This window comes from Eleutherodactylus coqui, chromosome 3, assembly GCF_035609145.1.
Source record: "Eleutherodactylus coqui strain aEleCoq1 chromosome 3, aEleCoq1.hap1, whole genome shotgun sequence".
Classification (NCBI taxonomy): Eukaryota; Metazoa; Chordata; class Amphibia; order Anura; family Eleutherodactylidae; genus Eleutherodactylus; species Eleutherodactylus coqui.
In genome coordinates, this window is record NC_089839.1 from 28278112 (window position 1) to 28305751 (window position 27640).

Sequence of the window (27640 nt, forward strand, 5' to 3'; positions counted from 1 at the left end):
AACTTATTGTTTAGATTTACTGCACCTGGTTGGCATTTTAGATGTAAAATTCCTTATCCTGCATATTCATATGTTGTTTATGTTTCTTTTGACCAATGGTAATAACTGAATTATAATAGATTTTAGGTATTGTAATTGAATATGTGCCCCTATAAAACCTGATGCCTGTAAATCAACAGACAGATAACTTTGACCATATCAAGTCATGTGTGGTTTGCTAAGTTATTTCCTAGCCCGTATATACTTCTAACCAATTTGAACCCCAGAGGCATATCATAGCAAAAATTATTTGCACCAACATAGACAAACATATATAAACTTTATTAAGGAAACGAAGAATTGAAAACACAAAATCAAAACATGTCTTACAGAGTAATTAATCTAAAGGCCACTTTATACAGAATGAACTGTTGGGCACATATGCCTGGCAGGTTGTCCGAGCAATAATCAAACCTGTGCTTTTCACAGGAACAAGCACTCAGTGAATGAAGATAAAAGGCGATGGGGATTCACAATGAACAGGCAGTTGTTCCTAAGTGAACAACTACCTGTTTACATAGTCTGATCTTTCATTCAGTTTTATGCATGCAGAAACTGAATGACAAACAAGAAATAAACTTACCATATTGCTCCATAAACTACTAAAATGGCCCGCCTCTACATGGGCGCTGGTTAGTCTCCTGCCTAAGGTGTTTAGTGAGACAGCGGACTGCAGTCTGCTAAGTATCTGTTGCAGCCGTTCTGAGGCCTGCACCCTGCTTGCAAGCCAGGCCAGGTTTTGGGTGTGCTCTTGCTCCTCCCGGAGCTGAGGGGTGTGTTAGTGGCAAGAGTGATTTCATTCAGCACCTGGTGCTGACTAGCTCAGCTGCTATTTAAACGGTGCTAGCATTGACCCCTGTGCTGGTCAATCACTTCAGTCCTATGTTGGACAGCGGCGGAGCAACACAGTGTGGTGGAAGCTCTCCATTATAAGCTAAGTTCTTTGCTGTTTGGTTTGGTTTTGTTTCTCCTTTTGTTTTGTGCTAGGGCTCCTAGATAGGGATTGGTCAGTGGCCCAGGCACGAGTGCAGGCTCGCACCTATCAGCGCGGTCGGTCTGCCGAGCAGGCAGGGCCCCCTCCCGGGCTAGGGGAGTATAGGGAGAGAATTCCCCCATTTATTTTGTGTTTTCTTTGCACGGTTGTGCCTTTCATTTATGTTATTGAGGTTGCACGTTCATTGGACGCAACAGTACCTCTGTCTATAAATTCTGCGTGAGGCTTATTCACTTCTACTGTACTGTGTTACATACATTGCTATTTCCATTTGCATTAAACATCTTCCCTAGCCTCCATCTAGGGACAGATTCGGCACCTAGGTTCCTACTCTGGGGCCTCCCATATTGGAGTAGGGGTAGCTGCTGCTATATTGGTTAGGGGTAGCGTTCCCATCCTGGTATATCTGTTGCTGTTACTTGCCCTATTTTGTGTTCCCCAAATTTTGGTGTTATAATACGTGTCTATATTTGTACATTGCAGACATAGGTTACATCTAGATCTGACCTGTTGGGGAGGCTCTATACTTAAACCCTGCACGAACATAACAATAATGAACAGGGAGTGGTCCGGAGGAGCCCAGCACTATATAAAAAAATTATCCACCCCTTTAAAACAGCTACAATTGGAGCCAACTCCAAATGCGACAATTTAACAGCTGTCAATCACTGCTTATGGGGCAGACTTGGCTCACAAGCCCACTGCATCCTTCCTGAGCGACCAATGACTGATAAATCTGTCATTGATTGATAAGTGGTTAAGTTTATGCACCATATATGTACGTCGTATGGTCCTGGGTTTTAAACTTACTGTAGCTAGACGAGTGCCTGGCTGTCAGAAACAGCTTTGTTGCATCTTTTCTGGCTCACATAAAACTCAATAAACAATATGTAGTGAACAGAGGAAGCGGCAGTGGCATTGCCTCTATGGGACCCAGTAAGTATATGACTGACAAGCGCTCCCGGCATGGCAGAGCTGCTGGATCTAAGCAGACCCAGCCATGTGATCAGGGGCGGAGCTTGTAACTAACTCACTCACAGACACAGAGCCTAGGTGATTGATCATATAAGGGTGTCATCATCACAGGCCCTGTAAGCACACGGCTGCTATCAGGCTCTGCGTGTTTTATGTTTTAGGACCTTTGATGACGTCACCATCATGTGATCAGGAGCGGAGCATGTAACTCACTCATGGACAGGTGGTCGTTAGTATTTTGACTTAACTTACCAGCCCACTCCATCCTTCCTGAGCGATCAATGACTGATAAATCCATCAATGGTTGATTAGAGGTTAAATGTATGCATCATATATGTACATCGTGTGGTCCTGGGTTTTAAACATACACCATTGTAAATGCAAACTTGCTTTAGCTAGACAGGTGCCTGGCTGTCAGAGACAGCTTTGTGTATCTTTTCTGGCTCGTATAAAATTTAATGAGCAATCAGCAGTGCCGTTGCCTCTATTAGACCCAGTAAGTACATGACTGACAAGCGCCCCCGGCATGGCAGAGCTGCTGGATCTAAGCAGACCCAAAGCAGCTGTACTAGATGCAGATGGCATGACAGCGGGCTGGTTTTCCCCTTTAACTGGGGTTCCCATGGATGCCCTATTTATAGTGGAAACCAGCTAAATAGAAATGTCTTTTATGATGTCATAGGGGAACATGTTAGGAGAACATATATAAAAAATTACTGATAAAAAAACCCACACCACACCAATCTTGTAATGTAAGACTATACAAGGTATACATCAAAATGACCAAAACAATTAACCCATTCTCATAGTTTATTAACATTTGCAATTTACACTAACATAAAGAACTAAACAGAAAACTTTTTTTTTTTGCTTTTCAGACATACTACCTCTAATAAAACATAAAAAGCTACCTTTTTTTTTAAAAAAAAAAGGTACTAAAAACAGACCTATGCATCATAAAAAAATATACAAAATGTATTTTTGTAACCCAAGAAAAGAAAATTATGGCAGTTAAATCAGCCAGTGTGCTAAATCTCTAAAAAGTGTCAGGTCACAAAGGACCAAAACATTAAAGAGGTTGTCCCGCGATAGCAAGTGGGGTTATGCACTTCTGTATGGCCATATTAATGCACTTTGTAATGTACATTGTGCATTAAATATGAGCCATACAGAAGTTATTCACTTACCTGCTCCGTTGCTGGCGTCCCCGTTGCCATGGTGTCGTCTAACTTCAGCGTCTAATCGCCCGATTAGATGCGCTTGCGCAGATGGGTCTTTTCTCTTCGGCTTGGCTCGGCATCAGCGGCGTTTTGGCTCCGCCCCTTGTACGCGTCATCGCGTAGCTCCGCCCCCGTCACATGGGCCGATTCCAGCCTCCTGATTGGCTGGAATCGGCACATGTGATGGGGGCGGAGCTACGCGATCAGGCGTTCAAGGGGGTGGAGCCAGAACGCCGATGATGCCAGAGGGAGCCGAAGATAAAAGAACCATCTGCGCAAGCGCGTCTAATCCGGCAATTAGACGCTGAAGTTAGACGGCACCATGGCAACGGGGACGCCAGCAACGGAGCAGGTAAGTGAATAACTTCTGTATGGCTCATATTTAATGCACGATGTATATTACAAAGTGCATTAATATGGCCATACAGAAGTGTATAACCCCACTTGCTATCGCGGGACAACCCCCTTAAGAGGTTAATCCAGATCCAATGGGCCCTATGTTTTTCAAAGGGTGCCTGTACACGCAAGACTTCTCTGTAGCAATATACAAATGGAGCTCCACTGATCACCGGCCAGCACCTGCACCCGGTAATTCAAACAATGGGATGAGTTCATATGCCCGCCAGCAATCAGCAGAACTTCACCTGTGCTTTACCGAGGAGAAACCCTGCGTGTACGGGAACCCAAAGAGTAGCTTTTAATCATGTGGAATGGGACAAATCTTTGATTTAAGTTAATGAAGTCTCATTCCTCAGTCTCCTTATTGTCCTACACATTGGAAATAAAAAACATGGTCCTTAATACTGATCCTTATCAGATGACAGTTTTGTTTGCTCATAGAAGGAGAGAGTAAAAGGGGCGACTATTTGACCTCATTCACACTTTAATATGCGAATGCTCAATCAGCTTTAGTTGCCGCATACAAGGGGTAAGGCGATGACTGACAACCATTCCCATCAGATTGGTGGCTGTGTTTTACAGTCCTGCTCCTGATTGTGTGGGCGCAGTGGCGGTGTGTGCCCAATCTGAGCATTATAATTGTTTGGCACAGGTCCTTTGAGAAGTCCTGCCTGCACCGTCCTGTTATGCTATGGCTTCTGTAGGGGGCAAGTTATACATCAGAAGGCATCCCAAGAGTCTGATCACACATCGCGGAATAAATCCACACCAAAATCCACCTGATATTCATACATTATAATTAATCTTACTATGAAGAACTGCTGTGAAAATCTGTAGCATTTCCACAACAAATAGAGCATGCTGCGGATGTGAAAGTTTGCAGCTTGACTATCTTCACTGCTGATTTTTTTCCACTATAAGTGGATGGGATTTCCTAAATCCCCATTCTCTACACTGTATTATACGTTGGCGCAGAATTTCAGCTTGCATTCTACAGCTGAAATTAGGCAGGAACTACATTGTCTTTGAGTAGATATATAGATTTACATTAGCTACATATTCTGGTCCACAAAACAAGGAGCAAAGTTAATATACGATCATTTGAAAGCGGTCTGAGGCAGCAGATCCTACAATGAGGTTCCACGATTGTAATATTTACAATAATCTGAACATTAAAATGATTTCTCTCCTACATAAGTTCTCTGATGTTCAATTAGCAATAACTTCTTACTAAAACCTTTCTCACATTCAGGACATGGATATGACCTCCCCTGTGTGAGTTCTCTGATGTTGAGCAAGAGCTGATTTCGCACTAAAACATTTCCCACATTCAGGACATGAAAATGGCTTTTCCCCTGTGTGAATTTTTAAATGACTTGTAAGAGTGCTTTTTTGATTAAAACATTTCCCACATTCAGGACATGAAAATGGCTTCTCCCCTGTATGAATTTTCTGATGATTAACAACAGCTGACTTCTGGCTAAAACATCTCCCACATTCAGGACATGAAAATGGCTTTTCCCCTGTGTGAATTTTTAAATGACTTGCAAGAGTGCTTTTCTTATTAAAACATCTCCCACATTCAGGACATGAAAATGGCTTCTCTCCTGTGTGAATTCTCTGATGTTTAATAAAATCTGATTTCTCACTAAAACATTTTCCACATTCAGGACATGAAAATGGCTTCTCACCTGTGTGAATTTTTAAATGACTTGTAAGAGTGCTTTTATGATTAAAACATTTCCCACATTCAGGACAAGAAAATGGCTTCTCGCCTGTGTGAATTATTAAATGACTTGCAAGAGAGCTTTTATTATTAAAACATCTCCCACATTCAGGACATGAAAATGGCTTCTCTCCTGTGTGAATTCTCTGATGTTTAATAAAATCTGATTTCTCACTAAAACATTTTCCACATTCAGGACATGAAAATGGCTTCTCACCTGTGTGAATTTTTAAATGACTTGTAAGAGTGCTTTTATGATTAAAACATTTCCCACATTCAGGACATGAAAATGGCTTCTCTCCTGTGTGAATTTTTAAATGAGACTTAAGAGTTCCTTTCGTTTGAAAACATTTCCCACATTCAGGACATGAAAATGGCTTCTCTCCTGTGTGAATTTTTAAATGATCCTCAAGATTTCCTTTCAGATAAAAACATTTCCCACATTCTGCACATGAAAATGCCTTCTCTCCTGTGTGAAATCTCTGATGTTTAACTAATTCTGATTTCCTACTAAAACATTTCCCACATTCTGCACATGAAAATGGTTTCTCATCTGTGTGAATTTTTAAATGACTTGCAAGAGTGCTTTTATTATTAAAACATTTCCCACATTCAGGACATGAAAATGGCTTCTCTCCTGTGTGAATTACTAAATGAGCCTCAAGATTTCCTTTCTGATGAAAACATTTCCCACATTCTGAACATGAAAATGGCTTCTCCCCTGTATGAGTTTTTAAATGATACGCAAGACTGCTTCTATGATTAAAACATTTCCCACATTCTGAACATGAAATTTGCTTTTCATCTTTGTCAGTTCTCCGATGCGTAGAAAGATTTGATTTCTTTTTAAAATCTGAGCGACATGGACGTTTTTTCCCCCGTCTGCGGCCAGTTATTTGTTTGCCAATCAGTGAAGAAGGTTTCCTGTCACTAGTGCCATCAGTAAGGGGTATTGAATTAGGTTGTGTGGTATTATCTTGTACTTCATTTAGAGATACGAGGTGTCCATGGTGGCCTCTACTCCAGTCTTCACCTGGAGTAAAAGAAATAATGATTTTCCCCCTATATTTCCTTTTTTCAATTAACCAAATCAAGCTTTATTGAAACAATAGCAAGGAAACATACTAAAATGGAAAATACAAGAAAAACAGGATAACATATGATAAGTAAATCACTAGTAAATATATGAAAGACAGAAGACTAAACAGAAACATAGTATTTGTAAATGCTTTGTAAAGATTACAGAATAGAATTTCTAGTAGAGATAGCTAAAATTTAAAGGTTTCCAGTGAAATACTATTGTTGACCTATCATCAGGAAAGGTCATCAATAGTTGATTGGCTGAGGTCCATCACTCAGGACTCTGGACGATATGCTGAGCGGGCGCATGCTGTCAGCTCTGCAAATACACAGAGGTTGGAGCGGAAGCCTCCACACAGACCTCCATATAGTAGTATTGATTTCAATGGCAGCCATGCCTGCAGTTACAAGCACCAGCCACTACACAGAGGTCAGCACGGAGGCTTCCGCTCCGACCTCTGTGTATTTGCAGCACAAGGTCATCCATATTATTTCACTGGAAAACCCCTTTAAATTTTAAAACATCATTTATTATTTTCGCATTGCAAGAATTATTATGCCAATCAAATGTAAGAAAAATGTAAAGCAGGGTATATATTCATTAACATCCAAAATATACCTAGAAGGAGTTGTCAGAATGTCCCAGTGGCCATTCAGGGGTATGTGTATTTCAGTTTATTATTTTAATGCACCTAGACCTATTGAACAGGAGTTGTCCGGTGAATGGATAACCCCTTTAATGACTTTTTCTATATTCTGTTCATTTGAGGAGGTGGGTTAACAAAAAAAAAATATCAATTGTGTTTCCTTTTTAACCCCTTAAGGACCAGGTTGTTTTGTACCTTAAGGACCAGACAGTTTTTAGGGATTTTACCCATGTGGCGGTTTTACTGTTCTATTTTTTTTCCTTTAGCTACCAAAATTATTTTTGCTGCATTTTTTTTCTGTGACATATAGGACTATTTTTTAATACCTTTTTCACTGACTTTTTTTCCGTTTTTTAGTTTTATTGGGGGTAAAATGCTAAAAAAAAATGATTTTTTTAACATTTATAGTTTTTTTTTAAATTTATTTTTATATTTACAATAAAATAAAGTATGGGAATGGGTTCCTCTATTTATTTCGGACATTTTGATATATAGTATGTATGGTTTTGGTTTACAGGGCGCATACGGCGACGGTTTTTGTTGGCGTCTGCTTTGTGTTATTCTCTTTCTTTTGTATGTATTGTTGTTTTATTCTGTTGTTTTGTCTTACTGATGTATGTAATTGTGTTTTTTACTATCTGTGTCCTCCATGATGTCATATAAGACCTCTGGGGGCCATTCACTTTTTTTTTTTAACTTTATTTGACACTTTCCACTATAGCTGGGGCATCCATAGAAGCCCTAATTATAGGGGAAAGCGTCACCTGCAGAGCTGCCAGGGTCTAATTCTGACCCTCCAGCTTTGCAGTAGCAGGGAATCCCGGGAGGTCACATGACCCCCCGAGGCTCCCGTACTGAAAGTACATGTTACTTTCACTTTCTCCTTACAGTGATCATTGAGCACTGTGTATCGGGGAAGCAGAAGGCAGGAAGGGTTAAAAGCCCCTCCTGCCTTCTGCACCGGGTTATCAGCTGTCACTAACAGCTGATAACCCGTACCTGCTTCTGACTGACTGCAGAGGAGGAGGCTTAGAGCACCGCCGTATTTTTACTATCGGTGGTCCTCTAAGCCCAGGACCAGCCGCCGTATATATACAGTGGCTGGTCCTTAATGGGTTAAGATGTTCTTGATACCAAACTGTGTAGCACAGAGTGTTATGCTGTTTCAATAACTCCCATGTAATGGAAATAGCATAGTGGCTGCACTACGCAGCTTCAATTATGCCCATTAACTTCAATGGCAGTTATAATAACACCAAACTAGGTGGATGAGTAGCCAGACGTGGGTTTCTCATCTAACCGGGTAATGTGACAGCCCCTTTAGCCCTGTGATCATATCTATCAGACATTTCTGGCATATCCTGGGAGTATAATATTACATATTAAATGGGGCTTTCTAGCATTAAACTATTGATGACACATCCTCAGGATCGGTCATTAATAATTGATTAGTGGGGGATCAGCTGTATAGTGGTTGTGCCTGGTATTGCTGCTCCATTCCATTCACTTCAATGGGCTGGAGCTGCTCTCAGGCCATGTGATGAAAGAATGTGATGTCAATGGTCTCTTCAGTCAGGTGATCAGAAAAGATCCCAAGTAGGCAGACCCCCAGCAATCAACTATCTTGAGAATAGATCATCTATAGATTAGGAGAATGGAAGAATCATGAGTAAAGAAATATAAATTAAAGGGCTTCATATCTACCACAATCCCACTCTGCTCACCAACTACTTCTCTTCCTGTTTCAAAGTCTGCAGTCTGGGTTCTAATAAAACTGCCTTCCCAATAAATTCACAGCCTGCAAACAGTGCAAGTGTTGCCTAAAGACATGGAGTGTACCCCATAGGGTCCATATAACACAGGTTAAGGCAATAAATGGGTAATAGTAATAAATCAGGTGGAAGATGATATTCTGAGCTTCCCATTAATAAAATACATTCAAACAAGATTTATGAAAGGCTCTTACCGTTCACCGACACCGATATGGATTTATCGAGTCCACTCATTGTTACGTTAGAACTTTCCTGCAAGAATCCCACAAAAAAAAAAAGATGAGAAAAAAAAAAAGACCCCGAATTTATCTTATGTCCATCAGTACTTTGCACTATCTGTGCTCCGCAGCCTTAACTGAATGAAACTGTGGACCACCATCAAATTAAAACACTTCACCACGGACTCCTCTCCTGGGCACCAAAGGAGTGGGATGTGTCTTACAGAGATCCTTCACTGACTCCTGACCTCAGCGACATCAGAACCCCTTTGGTGCCCCGAAGCAGTTATAGGTGATTGATACCCCCATATTTGTCTTGGGGAAGCCCCAACTCACCGCCCTTGGAGGATCCGTGGAGGCACGGAAAACAGCAGCGACGTGAGGACCAGGATACATCACTTCCCAAGACTTCTTCAGCAGCAGGGGATCCCGGTAAGCTCCCATCCAACTGTGGCGCCCTGATACGGAACCCTGCGACACAGCCACTGGCCCGCAGCGGCCTAGCGAAGTGCAAAGCCGTGGCGTAATTTCCAGTCGACACACATGTGGCGTAGCCCCCCCAGCACCCCAAAGACGTTGAAGAGAACTGAGGTGCCACTCTACAATTGGGAGGACCCCGCTTACCATTCTGGGCAAATCCGCCATCTCCACACCGCTCCCCGGGCATGGGCTGGATGGTTCCGGAGCCTTGGTCTGAAGTTTCAGCCACCGTGAATGTTGCAGGGACACGGCTACTCCACTATCTCTGGCAAAGACCTTCGGTGACCTCCACTTGCCCGCTGCTCCCGCCCTGGACCCCTGCGACAAGGTCATTGATCCACTGTGGCCTAGCTGTGCATAAAGCTGTGGCCTAGAGTTCAGGCTGATCTGCGTGTCGCCTGGCCCCCTGGCACTCATTACCTGCTGCTGGGGGAACCCTTCCTGATACATTGGAGGATTCTGCCACCGTCGCCTCACCACTACCTGGGTGCGGCCAAGTTGGCTCCGGAGGCTTGGGGCCCCAACTGCTGCGGACACTGGGGGGGGGGGGGTCCAACCACTCCACGCCCTGGAGCGTTTCTGGTGGCAAAGATTCTCTGGCAAACTACATCTGCGCCGCTCCTGACACAAACACCTACAGTGCAACTACCTGCCCACTGAGGCCTAGTGACAGTCGGAGCCGCGGCCTGGATTTATGACCACCCTACTCATCGCAGGAGCATCGCGGCTGCACTGGATGGAATTGGAGGTAAGAGTCGGCGCAGGGGGTTCACATGGTCCACCAACACCAAGCACCCTGCAGCCAACTGCTGAGACCGACGGGAGTCGAGAGCCATAACACACAGCCTGGGTCATGTCTGTCCCCATTGCTGCCCTAACAAGTGTTATTGCTCAGGACTGTTGACAAACTGGAGAAGAGAGGCTGTACCAGTGAGAGCACAATATAGCAAGACAGTTTAAACCCCCATAGACCAAGACCATTGTAAACCACGGGAGAAAATGCTGGCCATGATTCAATCTCTTAGGGTGCCACTAACTTGGATGGCTACTGCATAATTATCAGATGAGAAGCCACATCCATATCATTGACCTGCTGATAAATCTTCATTGATCTTACAGATGGAGCGAAATTTTTGACCTTTGTTTATGCAAGCTGTGAAACCCCTAGACCTGGAGAGGTCCAAGTATGGACAGATACTTAAATGAACGCAACGCGGGTACCTCGTCATGAGTAACACGCCAGCTGGATTCGGTGAAAAATAACAGCAACCGGAAAACAAAAAAGTAAACCATCTACAACTGCTAAAGAAAAAGAACACAAAGGACTTCAACTGTCTATGTCCCTACCAAAGCCTGCCTCACCCCGTGCCACGGCTATAACAGATTGTTACTCTTTGAAACTTGACACCTCCTCTTCTCCATCCTCCTCCAAATGTATGTGTCTTCTATCTCCCTCTGGACTGTTGAAGAGGAGGGACCTGTTATATCTCTGCGCTCCACGGATCTGGGTTGCTGACCCACATTCATGCAGACAAATAGCTTTACTATCAGAGATACTGATAGGCTTCAATCTATTCTCCCCTCTAGACTCGACACATCGCAGAAGGGCTTCACACGTGGAAGAAATGCTTTAAAAAATGTAAGAGCTGCAATAGCGGCAACGGTTGCCACACAAAGTCCCAATAGTCCAGTATTGATGCTATTGAGTCTAGATGCCGGGAAAGCTTTTGATAAAAATATGATACTGGGTGGCGTAGCTTTGGACAGACATATGTAAATTATAAAACATGATACGCGTACATACAAATGCCAGCAGTAGCCTTGTAGTGGAAACCCAATATATATCCATATGGATCGGTGGGCCTTGGCAGTAGACAGTTGTCAATTTAACATCCTGTATACATATTTGTTTTCTGTCTTGCTACAAATATAATGTTCTTACAGTTATGCAATAGGTACTTCCGCTCATATAAAAATATCTGTTTTATAACTCTGCTGACATGGGGAAGCCAACATGAAACCAATCTATATATATATATATCTATTTTTCCAGCTGTTCGTGCCTTTAGGAGAAGTATAACTCAGACATAGATAACCGCAGTCTGAAACAGCTATCGCAATAATTACCCAAGCAATTTTACTGGAAACGTATGCAAATAACATGGGAGGTTTGTGCAATTTATAGTTCATGATGTAACAACGAATTATATCGAAGGAACCACACGTGGGGCCAAGACAACCCACTCATCTAATCCACCACCTGATGGCCAATCACAGATGACCGGAGGATGGAAGAATTGCAAGATGCTTATCCAATAATTAAACAATACGTTGTATCTATGTAATCTTTGACCTGCCCAGATGGGCGGATATGTTAAACTCTTTTAAAACAGGCTACGCGCCCAACAATAAAGTAGAATTGAGGAAGCTATACATGCTGAACCTGAGTCAGTGTGGAAACTTCTTATGCGCATATAATCAATTCAGAATTAATATGGAAGGGTGTAAACATTCCAAATTGAGTAAGCCGTGGTTCCACAAAGGAATTCTACGACAGTGGCACCCCAGATGGGACGTGATCGATAGGCTCCAAAGAGCTCGGACACAAGGCACGGACATAGACAACCTTGGACTTAGCGGGCCCACCAAATCATCAGAACACGGTAAGATAAATTAATTATCTATACCTGTGTGGCTAACTCCAGGCTTGCCTATGTGCCGTGCAAGGCCGATAGATTTGGAACCGCACGACAGGTACTTCTTTAAGTCTCGATCACGTGATAAGAACCTGTCATAAGATATAAAAGGAATGTTTACATGCCTGTTGTCTTGAGAGTACTGGTCGAGTGGCGAGGTCAATAAGCTGCCCTAAGGGGGGGGGGGGGGGAATGACCCTGCACAGGTGTCCCTATTACTTGGGTCAGGTTTGGTTACAAAACCTAAAAGTAAGGGACCTGTCAGGGTAGTTTGACTAAGGTGTTCCTGCTCTGGTCCGGTTTGGTTACAAAACCTAAGGATCAGGAAGCCGTCAAACGTCTGGGCAGGTATCGCTACTTCGGTAAAGTCTGGTAAAAGGCTTCGGGAGAAAGGGAACTGCCAGACCGGATCCCGAGGGGCAGTAAGACTAAAACCAGCCGTACTGGTGCTTTGTCTATTTGTGTGTGTCTACAAATATTTGTTCATCGTTTGAACGTTCATGAGTAGATCCCTCTGTCTGGGGGTAGATTACTAAACTGTGTAGCGACAGAAATGCTAGAGACTCTAGGGCGGGACATATTACGTCCGGCGTCTGAAGAGACTTCTATAATCATGAATCTGGCAGCCATGATTGAAATTGAACGGCAACACGCTCCAGAAAAAGTGTGGAAGGGGTGGAGAGTCAAGTTATCATTGATTAATCAAGCAATCTTTCTGTGTGTCCTACCTGTCTTTTATATAAAGTTAGTGTGCTTGTCTGTTGTGTAGAGCTAATCCTGCTGAGTTGTTATATAGAAATAGTTTGTTTGTCTGTCATATAGAATTAGTATCAGTGCTGCTCAACTGTAAGAAGGGATTGTCGGCAGTGAGAACGCATTGGCTGGGTTATAGCCAAGATAATGCACCGTACACAGTGGCGCGCTGTGGGTTTGGACTTTTTAGGGTAGATTGCATTATTGGATCCCTTCTAGTAAGGCAGACTACTAGACTGTGTTGCCTTTGAATTGTTAAACGTTAAAAGTATAGGCTTGTGCCCGTAAGTGAAAGTATAATTGTTTGGGAAAAAAAAGGCTGCTAACTACATTTAAAAAGAGGAAGTGCTGTAACTCTGAATAGAAGCGAAGCAAATCATGTGCTGTGACAATAACTACTGTTCGTATGTTTTGTTATGTAATCTAATCTTTGTTATACGCCCGTCACACAAATGTAAAAAGTTATATGCCACTCACATCCTGAGGGGGCTCTTAAGAATACAAACTGTAACAACCGGCGTAGCCCACCATGCCCACAAGAAAATACATCTATGTTTGCCAAGTCCCCAACTGGTGCTGATAATTCAATTGTAACCACATACAATGTTAGGTGGTCACCGCTGTGTAGAGTTACAACATAATATTTATGCATTAGACGTTAGAATTTCCCTAAATGTCAGAAAGAGGAAGAGAAGGTGGGCTGAAATGGCGTCTGTATCAACACATGCCAAGGACGCCAGCGTTCAATATAACAGTTCAGTAAATTGGTAATGTACTGCAATTCTCCCTATCAGATGGAGATGCCTGGCATCTAAGACTGCATCTGCCCGGTCGCCGGAAGTCTGGGACAAAAACTGTTGTAAAAGTAAAAATTAGCCACGTTCTCCCTTGTAATCCTGTCTCTGGGCTGTCACGGGAGCGAGAGATTTTAAAAAGAGGAAGTTACTTATGCTGCAGTCCCAAGGAAGTTGAATTTAGATTGTTTACACTGGTTTGAATAGTTAAATTTAATAAACGCTAAAATAAATTACAGGGAGTAAAGCGTGAAGGAAGTAAGTTGCTGCAGAGAAGCCAAAGAATGGGAAACAAGCAGGTAACGATAAGGCCAGGTATCCACAGGAGGAACAGGGCAGATTGACCCGTAATTTGTAAAATGTAAATTGTGTGGTGCATAAGACTTTATCTTTATTTGGTTGTGATGTGTATCCGAGGACTGCCAACGTTGAATGAGAAAATAAGGAAGTAAGTGATTAGCCTAATTCAGAGGGGTGGAGCTAGATGATGCAAGAACACGTCTCTTATCCAAGGAGGGGGTAAGAATCATAGATAGCCAGAAGAAAAAGTTTTGTTTTTTCTCCTGTCTCAAACTCAGCTTTCCACGGTTCCTGACACCCACAAGACAGGCATAGGGAAATTGAATATACCCACCATGATAACATTTACGAGACCCAGATACACACCCCTGGGTCAAACAGTATCCCCCTAGTTTAAAAAAAAAAAAAAAAAAGGGGGGGGGGGTGAAGGGTCAGCCACACGTTAGGTGCTGTGTGCTGATGCTTTGGAAAAACTGCCGACCGGCCACAATTTCACTGTTAATTTCCCCTGTAGAAGGCCTGGAGGCATCCAAAGACTAACCAAGTTCTGCAAGAAAGGTTGCTCTCCTGGCCAGGCCATACCTGTACATACACACGTTGCCAAATTCCGCACCTTTCTGGGTTTTGTTTCATACTGCCGCCCATACGACAGTATTGACACAAAAGCACAGAGGACAACCAAGGCCACTGAGATACTACTCCATGAGGGTGGATCCAGTGACTCGAGGAGCTCCCTCATCTGTTTGTGCGGTGGCAGCAGTACAGGCAATGGCTGACAAATCTAAGTTGGTATTGGACTACCCCCTGGTGGTCCACACCCCAAATGACACTAGAACATACTTATGCAAGTGCAACCCAAGCACTTATCTCTGGCCTATTAGATCCGGTTACAATGTGCTCTTTCCATGCCTCCCCCAATATTTCTTCCCAATGTTGTAATACCTTGAACCCGGCTACTCTTCTTTTGATCAGGTATTCCGGTTCAAACGGGGGAGGTGAGGCATAGGTGATCTGAGTATGGCAGATCAGCTATTTTTTAAAATTGTTTAAAATTCTGTGCAACAAGATTCTGACATTATTGTAGTGATGGACACACTGTTAATAATGCATATTTTGAGTTTTCTTTTGTAGATGGTACCAGGGTGAGGATTGATGATTCCGAACCAGATATGCAGAGGTCACACAACAAGATGTCCTAAATGCAGAAGCTCTGCCTCCGCATGTCTCAGGGCAAGAAGCGGAACCGGAGGCCCTCACTGAGACGTGTGGAGTGGTAGAAGGTAAGACGGCAACTCTTTACACTGACTCCTGGAATGCATTTGGCATAGCTCATGATTATGGCCCAATATGGAAGGCCAGACAGCTTGTTATCTCAGTAGGACAGCCAATTAAGAATGGTGCAGCGGTGCAGAGTCTCATGGAAACCCTACTACTACTACCTGGCAATAGAGAATTCACACCGATTTCTACAATGGAGAAGCGAGAGGTGACACCCTCGCTGACAACACAGCAAAGGCAGCGGCCTTCAAGCCGTGGAAGAAAGAAGAATAGATACTGACAGCATGAGTCAGTGACAAAAACTTTGGACTTTGATAACAACTTTGGACTTTGATAAAGACTTTGGACTTTGATATGTCAAGGACTTTAGTTACAAGTCAACGAGGAAGGAAAGCAAAATGGGCTAAAAGACGGGAGCAACAGAACGGGACGGCGTATGGCGAACAATCAACAGAACTTGCCTACAGAGGTCCCTGTCCCCCATGATGGCCCAACTGGTACACAGAATCAAAAGCAGCGATGACGTCGACACTGAACAAGAATGGGTGACACCTAGGTTCTCTGTAGCTGCTGCATCATTTGTCCAGTTAGCATGATCTTTGCCATATGCGAGTCCAGACAGAAGTAAGGTGGCCATATAACACTTGCCTTGACCACTCTACCCATTTCAGAGATTGCCAATTTGACCACATTCAGCTCACACCTGTTGGGGAGTATGAATATGTGCTTGTTGTTGCTCGAGTCTTTTTCAGGTTGGAGGCCCACCCTGATGCTAAGGTAAATGAGCAGGTAACCACACAGAAGCTTACGAATGAGGTAATCTGCAGATACAGGGTACCGGAAGTGAATGAGGTAAACGAAGGTACACACTTCATAGGTAAAATAATGTGACATCAGGTCTGGAAAGTAATTGGACAGGGGAGTGTGCCTTAGTAAAGCCCTTATGCTCCTCCACATCCTGTCAGACAGCATTGAAGATAATGAGGTTACCCCCAATAGTTACTTTATCTCGATCTAACTCTGCTGTGTTCTGTAGTTATCCTGTCATGTTGGTCTACCCTTGTTTTCTGCATAGGTATGACGGCTCTTTCCAGTCTTGTCACTAGGTAGTGTAGGGTCAGGGTAGGCGGCCTGGACGTGTTCACCATCAGGACTATCTCCAGGAGGGACATTGGTGTGGGACGAAGATCAGGGAGTCCCAATCCGTGCGTACCTGTGCATACTACTAGTATTGTAACAGTACACTAGAGTGAGAAGAGAGGCTCCTGGTGGTAGTTTTGACCTACACGTGTACTTTGACGTCATAGGACAGCCAAGGGGGGTACCTGACAAGTTTTTTAAAACTTAGAGACCACGTTAAAGGGGTTGTCCCGCGCCGAAACGGGTTTTTTTTTTTTAACCCCCCCCCCCGTTCGGCGCGAGACAACCCCAATGCAGGGGTTAAAAAAACAACCCGCACAGCGCTTACCTGAATCCCGGCGGTCCGGCGTCTTCATACTTACCTGCTGAAGATGGCCGCCGGGATCCTCTGTCTCCGTGGACCGCAGGGCTTCTGTGCGGTCCATTGCCGATTCCAGCCTCCTGATTGGCTGGAATCGGCACGTGACGGGGCGGAGCTACACGGAGCCGGCATTCTACACGAGCGGCCCCATAGAAGACTCCAGAAGACCCGGACTGCGCAAGCGCGGCTAATTTGGCCATCGGAGGGCGAAAATTAGTCGGCTCCATGGGAACGAGGACGCCAGCAACGGAGCAGGTAAGTATAAAACTTTTTATAACTTCTGTATGGCTCATAATTAATGCACAATGTACATTACAAAGTGCATTATTATGGCCATACAGAAGTGTATAGACCCACTTGCTGCCGCGGGACAACCCCTTTAAAGCTAGATGCGAGTCCATTTTTCTGATCATTATGGTAAATAAAATGTTGACTGGATTAATTATGTTTATTATAATTAAAAGCGATTTATAAGTTATACTAGAGATGCCTTATAGGGACTAGTCGACCAATAGGACCTACCTCGACTATGACTTTTCAAAATAGAATGGCACTAGGTACGATTTTAGCCAAAAAAGGGAGTGTCTGTAAGATGATAGGGTTGACTTGTACCTACATTCCAGACAACACGTGACCCGCAGGTAAAGACGCAGTTGCCATTAAGAAGCTGACCGCACTAACTAAAAAGAGCTAACCTTAGTCTGTTTCCTCAGTCAGGCACATACCTAACAGCAGAATAGGAAAAATAAGTTTTAAAACATTGTGTATTTAGAACACTGTGATAGGTTTTCGCTAAGATTTTGCTTTATTTTATCTGCAGTGCACTCTGCTCATGCCACGCAACATGCCGGTGTTACAACGCCCCTGGTCCTGTTACCTTGCCGCGTCTGGAAAAGGGAAGTGGAAATAATCACCTTGTAGTTTTTCCTTCCAGACTGATAGATACGATCATGCACTTACTAATGAGACAGGGGTTCAGTCATATTGATCAGTAATTAGATAGTTCTGATTTTGCACTCTTGTCGATGAATCAAGGTAGCGTCTACACAAGTTATGCAGTGTTTACCTGAAATAGTAAAAGCCGCACCTCTCCTAACCTAATGCCTCGAGATCCCAGGTGGTAGCCTAGACCTCCACATGTACCAAAAGACCCGATTGCCATGAACCCACACCTAGGTATCAGAGGGGCATTTACAGCCTAAGCGACAGTTGTGAAAGACCGCCACTCTACTGAGTTTCCAAAACGTTCTACACAAGAGTTTATCCTGATAAGGAAGTTATTAATTATATTTGTCACCTTTATAGTCATCCTAATTTCTGTTTGTTGTTGCATACAGTGTATTCCGACCCTGATGACTGCCTGGTCCACCTGTCTCACTACGATGTCCAACAAAAAGCCCACTGTCAGCGCAAACGTCGTCATCATGGATCCAGAATATGATGATGTCGAACCATCCTATACCCCCATGACAGCAATATCTCCAGTGTACAACACAATGCGAGTCTAGGGTCAGCGGTGGGGGTGGGACGGAGCAGGGCGAGTTTAGTGAAACAGATAGTTTCAAGGGGGGTCTGTAGTGGAAACCCAATATATATCTATATGGATCGGTGGGCCTTGGCAGTAGACAGTTGTCAATTTAACATCCTGTATACATATTTGTTTTCTGTCTTGCTACAAATATAATGTTCTTACAGTTATGCAATAGGTACTTCCGCTCATATGAAAATATCTGTTTTATAACTCTGCTGACATGGGGAAGCCAACATGAAACCAATCTATATATATATATCTATTTTTCCAGCTGTTCGTGCCTTTAGGAGACGTATAACTCAGACATAGATAACCGCAGTCTGAAACAGCTACCGCAATAATTACCCAAGCAATTTTACTGGAAACGTATGCAAATAACATGGGAGGTTTGTGCAATTTATAGTTCATGATGTAACAACCAATCATATCGAAGGAACCACACGTGGGGCCAAGACAACCCACTCATCTAATCCACCACCTGATGGCCAATCACAGATGACCAGAGGATGGAAGAATTGCAAGATGCTTATCCAATAATTAAACAATACGTTGTATCTATGTAATCTTTGACCTGCCCAGATGGGCGGATATGTTAAACTCTTTTAAAACAGGCTACGCGCCCAACAATGAAGTAGAATTGAGGAAGCTATACATGCTGAACCTGAGTCAGTGTGGAAACTTCTTATGCGCATATAATCAATTCAGAATTAATATTGAAGGGTGTAAACATTCCAAATTGAGTAAGCCGTGGTTCCACAAAGGAATTCTACGACAGCCTCACAGTTAATGGCCTTAATACCCCAACCATTGACTTATTTAGAGGGGCCCGTCAAGGCTGCCCCCTCTCCCCATTACTTTTTAATTCATCCATAGACCCATTGCTCAGGCACTTAATAAATACCCCACTCTTTAATGGAGCCTGCTATGCTGATTTGGAAATTAAGGCGGAAGCATTTGCAAACAGCATATTTTTGATAGTCAGCAACCCAAAAGAGACACTGACACCCTTATTACAAGGAATCGAGAAAATTGGAGAGCTCTCTGGCTATACCTTAAATTGAGACAAAACGGAAGCGCTACTATTAAAAGGACTGGCTAAACTTTTGTGGATGGCCCAATACCCCTTCCATTGGGAAAAGCATTCCATACAGAATCTGGGAATACAGGTCACAAGATGCCCTTCTAAATTATATAAAACAAACATTGAACCCTAAATTAAAAAACTGAAAATGACTCTAAATTTATGGAAAAACTTCACTGTGTCCTTTTTGGGAAGAGCTAATCTTTTAAAAATGACAGAATTTCCCCGTCTGCTATACATCCTACATTCTCTGCCCAGATTTTTAAAACTAAAAGACATAAAAAAGATCAATTATTTATACAGAAACTTCATTTGGGGTGGGAACAGACCGTGCATAGCTCTTAAAACATTACAAAAACATAAAGTCAATGGTGGAATCAATCTCCCTCATATAAGGGACTACAATCTAGCAGTACAGGCTCGCATTATTCATGATTGGATATATTCCCAGACGAATTTTACAAACAAACTGCTCGAGCAGAAAATGTCTGGCCCAATACAGTCACAAAATATCCTTCATCTCCAGGACGCAGAAGTACCAGAGACTGAAGCGTAACCCCCAAATACTTGTGGCTTGGAAGACGTGGGACAAACTACATTGCGACAGTCATGCATCCCCACATATATCCCCACAACTATCTTTTATTAACAACCCCAACTTTCAGCACAATAACCCACACAACATATTCTTTGATCGGTGGGCTCGAGGGATTGACTTGATAGACAAACTGCTAAAAAACACCTTCTGTCACATGAGGAAATGAAACAGAAGTTCCCTGAGCTGTGAGTTCTGCTATTTTCATATTTACAGGCTAGGCCCTATATCCAGGAACTCTTGCCACACTTCAGGAGATTGACTGGACACAGACAGGTGTCACATGGACTTCTAGGACGGTCTAGGAGCAGAATGATATTGACCTACCGGATGGAAAATGGTCTCTGGACAACCATTGATCATGGAATCGGTGTTGTTGGCTTACAAATATTTGCCCTCGTCCAAGTTCCTGGAGATGAGACTACAGGTCGTCCACAGGTCTTATCTAAACCCTGCAAGAGGGCATCACATGGGAATCTACCCCACCTCAAATTGTTTTAACCCTTTCCAATCCAATTTGTATCCTGGTTTTCCCAGGGGGCTTACTCTTTTTCTGCGGTTATGCAATGGCGCTGTACGCTGGCTAAAGCCAGTACTGCATGAGGTGACACGTTGGATAGGCTCCGACAGCAGAGAGGCTGGCAATATACAGTAAGAGAACCCCGATGGAGGTCTTCCAACATCGGAGCTGTACAGCCTTAAATCATAATGTCTTCAGACGTCAGACAGTGGATTGGAAAGGGTTAAATGCAAAGCACCAAATGCCAATTTATTCCACAGTTTATGAACATGTTCCCAGATCAAGACTTTCTGGTCTCTAATTTGTGGGTATACCACTGTACATTTGATGAACTTCTGTCCAAAAGAGCCCCTGTGCACAATTTTGGAATATCTGGACCCAAATAGATACCATTGCTCAAAAGGAGCCCGCAAGCTATAGCACTTCGTGGCGGCAGCGGGACTGAGGGCTATCTTGCAGATGTGGATACAGCCGACAGCCCCTCCCTTTAAACTGTTCCTGGACAAACTAACATAATTGTTTCAAATGGACTGGGCTGAAACGTCGCTTTTCAAAGAAAAAATGGTGCAGTCTTTCTTTGTGACTTGGGGGAGCTTTGTCCAGCCGCTGCCGCGAAGAATAAGAGGAAGACTAAGGAATTGTTTCTATTACACTTCTTAGTTCCAGGAACAAATAGCATCGAGGAATCCCCCCCTTTAAGGTGTTTTACTTGCCGTGCCGTTCCCGTGTGGGGTAGGGGTCTCTACACGTTCTGATATGTAGCCGGGGGTCTGTTCCATATGTATAAATGTGGTGATAATAACTTAGGAAAACACACATATTATTTGTTTTTGTTTTTTTTGTAGCAGGCCAGTTTTTTTTTTAAACTCTTTTTGTTTTTGTTTCTCTGTTTTATTATTCCTACATATTATCTTGCTCCTAGTTTTTTATTGTTTCGTTTTTGCTTCTTTTATTAGTCTCTGGTTGATAGTTTATAAAATGAGAAATTATATAATCGGGACTGTGTCCACCTAAACCTCTGCTGATCGGCAGTCAAAGATTGCTTCATGCTGTATCAACATATGTACTAGTCCAGCTATTAGACCTTAGAGTTGTTAAAGATGTCTGAATCATGGTTATGATGCTGGATATGTGTCTCAATTGATTAATAAAAACATTAAAAAAAAAAGAGAACTATTTCAGCACAATGGAAACTTGAGCGATACTCTCAGTGGTACTGGGATGTGGAACTGTCTTATGTCCATCTGTGCACTATTGGTGCTCCCCAGCCTCAACTGAATGAAACTGTGGACCACAATAAAATTAAAACACTTCACCAAAATGGAAACTTGAACAGTACTTTCCCCCAAACGGTACTGGGATGTGGACCTACCAGTTAAAAAAAATACATTCTCATCCAGGAGAAGGAAGAATATCCACTCAAGGGAATGGAAACTAACCTACACTGACGTGCCAAAAGCATTGAGACAGGAACCAATATCATGTAAGATGCCCTATGGTGTTGTAAAGTGTAGTAACTAGATTGGCATCAATTTCATAAGTGGACATTCAACGTGTAAAGGAATATTGAGTGCCGACTGGATAGCTACCCATAGCTCTAGGACACTTGTAGGTGCAGGGTCTCTGTTGTAAATGGATCTCTCCACCACATTTCATAAATGCTTGACTAGTCTCATGTCAGGTGAAGGTGCAGGCCACACCATTCGTAGGAACTCTTCAGAATGCTCTGCGAACCAATTTTGGACAACTTGTTTCCAAAGACATAGTGCATTATCTAGCTGGAATGTCACATCATTGTGGGGGGTCCATGTAGACCATGATGGGCTGCAAATGGTCACTAAGCAGTGAAACATAGCAGGCACTCGTGAATAATATGTTTAGACAGATCAGTGGACCCAATCCCTACAATGAAAACAGCCCCACAGCAGCATGGAACAACCACTAGCCTGCACAGTGCCTTGCTGACAACTGGAGTTCAAGGGGTTTATACAACACATGAACCCTACCGTAAGCCTGAAACAATTGGTACCATGACTCATTGGACAATGCCACATGTTGCCAGTCCTTTAGGGTACAACTAGCAACCTCAAGAAACCAGATGAGGTACTGTCTCAAGTGTTGTCTTCTGCTACCATGTCCAATGGAAGCTAAAGAATGCTGCATTGACCTATAAGATATGTGTGTGGGGCCTCCTGCATTGAATGTGGATGTGATTTCTGCAAGACTTGCTTGACTCTTTACATGGACAATTCTAACCAGATACCTCTGGCTATTCAATGTGATGGCTGTGATTGGTTCATTGAGTGCTGCAGGGATTGGCTGCGCCGCGGCACTCGAGAACCAATCAGAGCCAGCGCTTCCTGGAGGCGGGGTTTTTGAACCCCTGACCAGGATGTGCTTATGAAAACTACAAGCAAGTGTGTCAGGAACTTGTGAGGAGAAGTGCAGTGGAGTGGACAGCGGCTGTTATGCAATGCATTCGTTTTTGTTTTTTTTTATGCAGCGCAAGCGTATTTTCAGGGTGGTGCTTCAAAAAAATTGTGTTATGGCTACCAGAAAACACAGTGATATCGCACAGAACATTGCTGCGATATCCTCTCAGTAATATCGCTATCACCCATGTGATAGAGGCCTTAAAACACTAGAAACCATTTGCAGCCGCTATCACTGACAGTCCACAATAACCAGATGACAGAGAGCACACAGTATACTACACTGCTGCCGGAGAAGATAAGTAGAAAGCTCCATTACATCTGTCTGTAGAGGATTTACAGAAATCTCAGCTTCATCTACCTGATGATAAAGTGGGACATGTTCCTCTTCCTCTGGACAATCCTGGGAATATAGAGGACTGGGACATCTCTCTGGAGGATTTCTCTGGCTGGATCCATCTATAGGAAATAACCAGAGAGACTGAATACATTTTATATCTGATGATCAGATGATGGCGAGACTAGCCGACCCTCAAAACGGTCCTCTATAATAAATGAAGGTCTCCTCTTACCCGGTGATGGGAGGGGCTGCTGATCCTCCATCATGACGTCCTTGTACAGATCCTTGTGTCCATCTAAATACTCCCACTCCTCCATGGAGAAATAGACAGTGACGTCCTGACACCTTATAGGAACCTGACACATACAATATACCGTCATCCTCCAGACTCCTCCCTTGGGGTTATTATATAATGTCCCCCATTCCCAGCAGCGCTCACCTCTCCGGTCAACAGCTCAGTGATCCTGTGGGTAAGTTCTAGGATCTTCTGCTCATGTATCAGTGAATGGGGTGAAGGCTCGGTGATGGGGCTTTGGGTCCGGCTGCCTCCTCCTGACACACGGGGGGTCACACACTCACCAGACGACTTCTTCGCTACTGTGTAATCCTGTGGATGGTGAGACACTGATCACTACATGGAGGCTAAGAATCCTTCACCTTTCCCGTCATTCCCCTGTTTATTACTAGAGATAAGAGTGACATCATGTGAAGCTCTCACCTCCCCAGTTATCCAGTAGATGATCTCCAGGGTGAGGTCTAATATCCGGGCAGCCATGTGGTCTCTGTCCTTCTCCATCCTCGGTGGGTTATTGATGGAAAGCACCATCGTCTTCGTCTGTGAGAGTCCTGAGCCTAAGGAACCTGAGGGAGACAAGAACATCTTCCATGAAGGGTCTCACTACTAGGGGATTATAGATGATTAGTGACAGCATACAATGGAGGTGATTTAGATATGAAGGAGTCTTATAGAATATTCTGATCAGTAATCAGGTATATATTAGTCAGCCGCCCCTGTTATAAAGTTAGTATAGGGCCACACAGTATATACATCATTAAAGATCCTAAAGTCACTAGGATATAACATGTACAGATAAGTTAGTGCACCAACATACAGATGGGACAAGAAAGTAGAGCGATCCCCACGGTTCCCCTTGTTGTCCGTCGCCTCATTACTTTCCATAAAGCAGATGAATGTGGCCGAAGGCTCGTGAAGAACACACATCTCTATTAGGGGGCATTTAGAAGGGCGAATTTCCTGAATGATTTCTGTACCTACCTGCACATGTAAGCATTACATGAAGCTCAGCCTGACTCCTCCCACACGTGTGACCGATCCAGTCCAAAAATTCATTGTAACTCTTTAACTGCTGGGGCACAATTCAAGAGTTCCTTCATACAGCAGCCAGACAATCCAGATGAAGCTCAACTCTGATTTGTAATCCCAGATCACAGCAATATCACAGGAGATGCCACAGCACAGAACAATGACCAAGTGTCCGGCCACTTTCGACATGGTAGAAGATCCTGTTCACCGCTTATGATATCAGGGATATGGCCTCAACGCCTCTCCCCAATCACATGTCCATCAGCTTTCCTCATGGGTCCAGGATCTGGCCTCAGCATCTGATTCTGGCACCTTCCAAATGGCTCATCCCCTTCAGCTTAATTCAGCTACTACCCCCAGCCACATGAGCTCCATCTTTTCACAACCCCATTTATGCTGAACAGGGATGGTATGTGTAATTAATTGCTCTAAACATATGATGAAGACAGATCCACCGGGTCCTGTGACCCCCTTCCCTACATACTATAAATTATTTTGGCTTTGTGCAGTCTGCCCAGGCTATTCATTAAAGGGGTTGTCCCGCAACAGCAAGTGGGGTTAAACACTTCTGTATGGCCATATTAATGCAGTTTGTAATATACATCGTGCATTAAATATTGGCCATACAGAAGTTATATACTTACCCCCTCCGATGTTGGCGTCTCCGTCTCCATGACGCCGACCAAAGCCTTCTTCTGCCTCGATTAGACGCGCTTGAGCATTCTGCCTCTTGAAGAGGCCGCTCCAGCGTGCTCGCGCCGCACAGGTCTTATGCGCAAGGGCGTCTAATCGAGGCAGCAGAAGGCTTTGGTCGGCGCCATGAAGACGGGGACGCCAATATTTAATGCATGATGTATATTACAAAGTGCATTAATATGGCCATACAGAAGTGTTTAACCCCACTTGCTTTTGCGAGACAACCCCTTTAATAGAATACATTCAAGCAAGATTTATGAAAGGCTCTTACCGTTCACCGACACCGATATGGGTTTATCGAGTCCACTCATTGTTACGTTAGAACTTTCCTGCAAGAATCCCACAAAAAAACAGATGAGAAAAAAAACAAAACCCTATTTTATCTTATGTCCATCAGTACTTTGCACTATCGGCGCTCCCCAGCCTTAACTGAATGAAACTGTGGACCACAATTAAATTAAAACACTTCACCACGGACTCCTCTCTTGGGCACCAAAGGAGTGGGACGTGTCTTACAGAGATCCTGCACTGACTCCTGACCTCAGCGACATCGGAAACCCTTTGGTGCCCCGAAGCAGTTATAGGTGTTTGATACCCTCATACTTTTCTTGGGGAAGCCCCAACTCACCGCCCTTGGAGGATCCGTGGAGGCACGGAAAACAGCAGACGCCGTGAGGACAGGATACATCACTTCCCAAGACTTCTTCAGCAGCAGAGGATCCCGGTAAGCCCCCATCTAACTGTGGCGCCCTGATTCAGAACCCCGCGACACAGCCGCTGGCCCGCAGCGGCCTAGCGAAGTGCAAAGCCGTGGCATAATTTCCAGTTGACACACATGTGGCGTAGCCCCCCAGGACCCCAAAGGGGTTGAAGAGGACTGCGGTGCCACTCTACAATCGGGAGGACCCCGCTTACCATTCTGGGCAAATCCGCCATCTCCACACCGCTCCCCGGGTATGGCCTGGATGGTTCCGGAGCCTTGGTCTTAAGTTTCGGCCACCGTGGATGTTGCAGGGACACGGCCACTCTACTACCTCTGGCAAAGACCTTCAGTGACCTACACTTGCCCACTGCTCCCGCCCCGGACCCCTGCGACAAGGTCATTAATCCGCTGTGGCCTAGCGGTGCATAAAGCTGTGGCCTAGAGTTCAGGCTGATCTGCGTGTCGCCTGGCCCCCTGGCACTCATCACCTGCTGCTGGGGGGCAACCCTCCCTGATACATTGGAGGATTCTGCCACTGTCGCCTCACCACTACCTGGGTGCGGCCAAGTTGGCTCTGGAGGCTTGGGGCCCCAACTGCTGCGGACACTGGGGGGGTCCAACCACTCCACGCCCTGGACCGTTTCTGGTGGCAAAGATTCTCTGGCAAACTACATCTGCCGCCACTCCTGACACAAACACCTACAGTGCAACTACCTGCCCACTGAGGCCTAGCGACAGTCGGAGCCACGGCCTGGATTTATGACCACCCCACTAATCGCAGGAGCATCGCGGCTGCACTGGCTGCAATTGGAGGGAAGAGTCAGCGCAGGGGGTTCACATGGTCCACCAACACCAAGCACCGTGCAGCCAACTGCTGAGACCCACGGGAGTCGAGAGCCATAACACACAGCCTGGGTAACGTCTGTCCCCATTGCTGCCCTAACAATTGTTAGGACTGTTGACAAACTGGAGAAGAGAGGCTGTACCAATAAGAGCACAATATAGCAAAACAGTTTAAACCCCTATAAACCAACACCACTGTAAACCGCGTTAGAAAATGCTGGCCATGATTCAATCTCTTAGGGTGCCACTACCTTGGATGGCTACTGCATAATTATTAGATGAGAAGCCACATCCATATCATCGACCTGCTGATAAATCTTCATTGATCTTACAGATGGAGTGAAATTTTTGACCTTTGTGTATGAAAGCTTTGAAACCCCTAGACCTGGAGAGGTCCAAGTATGGACAGATACTTAAATGAACGCAACGCGGGTACCTCAAGATGAGTAACACGCCAGCTGGATTCGGTGAAAATTAACAGCAACCGGAAAACAAAAAAGTAAACCATCTACAACTGCTAAAGAAAAAGAACACAAAGGACTTCAACTGTCTATGTCCCCACCAAAGCCTGCCTCACCCCGTGCCACGGCTAGAACAGATTGTTACTCTTTGGAACTTGACACCTCCTCTTCTCCATCCTCCTCCAAATGTATGTGTCTTCTATCTTCCTCTGGACTGTTGAAGAGGAGGGACCTGTTATATC

The 27640-nt window shown here is 44.2% G+C and overlaps 1 protein-coding gene across 1 annotated transcript in view; it reads right to left on the reverse strand.

The window, feature by feature from the left end:
* LOC136620531 (zinc finger protein 420-like) overlaps window positions 1–27640 on the reverse strand; it is a 254703-nt gene that overhangs the window by 101219 nt on the left and 125844 nt on the right. The window contains exons 16-21 of the mRNA XM_066595378.1: window positions 25663–25720; window positions 24090–24232; window positions 23811–23978; window positions 23604–23727; window positions 23393–23490; window positions 9047–9104 (exon numbers count right to left, since the gene is read on the reverse strand). Of these exons, the coding sequence (XP_066451475.1) occupies window positions 9047–9104; window positions 23393–23490; window positions 23604–23727; window positions 23811–23978; window positions 24090–24232; window positions 25663–25720 (649 nt within the window). The remainder of the gene's footprint in view (window positions 1–9046; window positions 9105–23392; window positions 23491–23603; window positions 23728–23810; window positions 23979–24089; window positions 24233–25662; window positions 25721–27640) is intronic.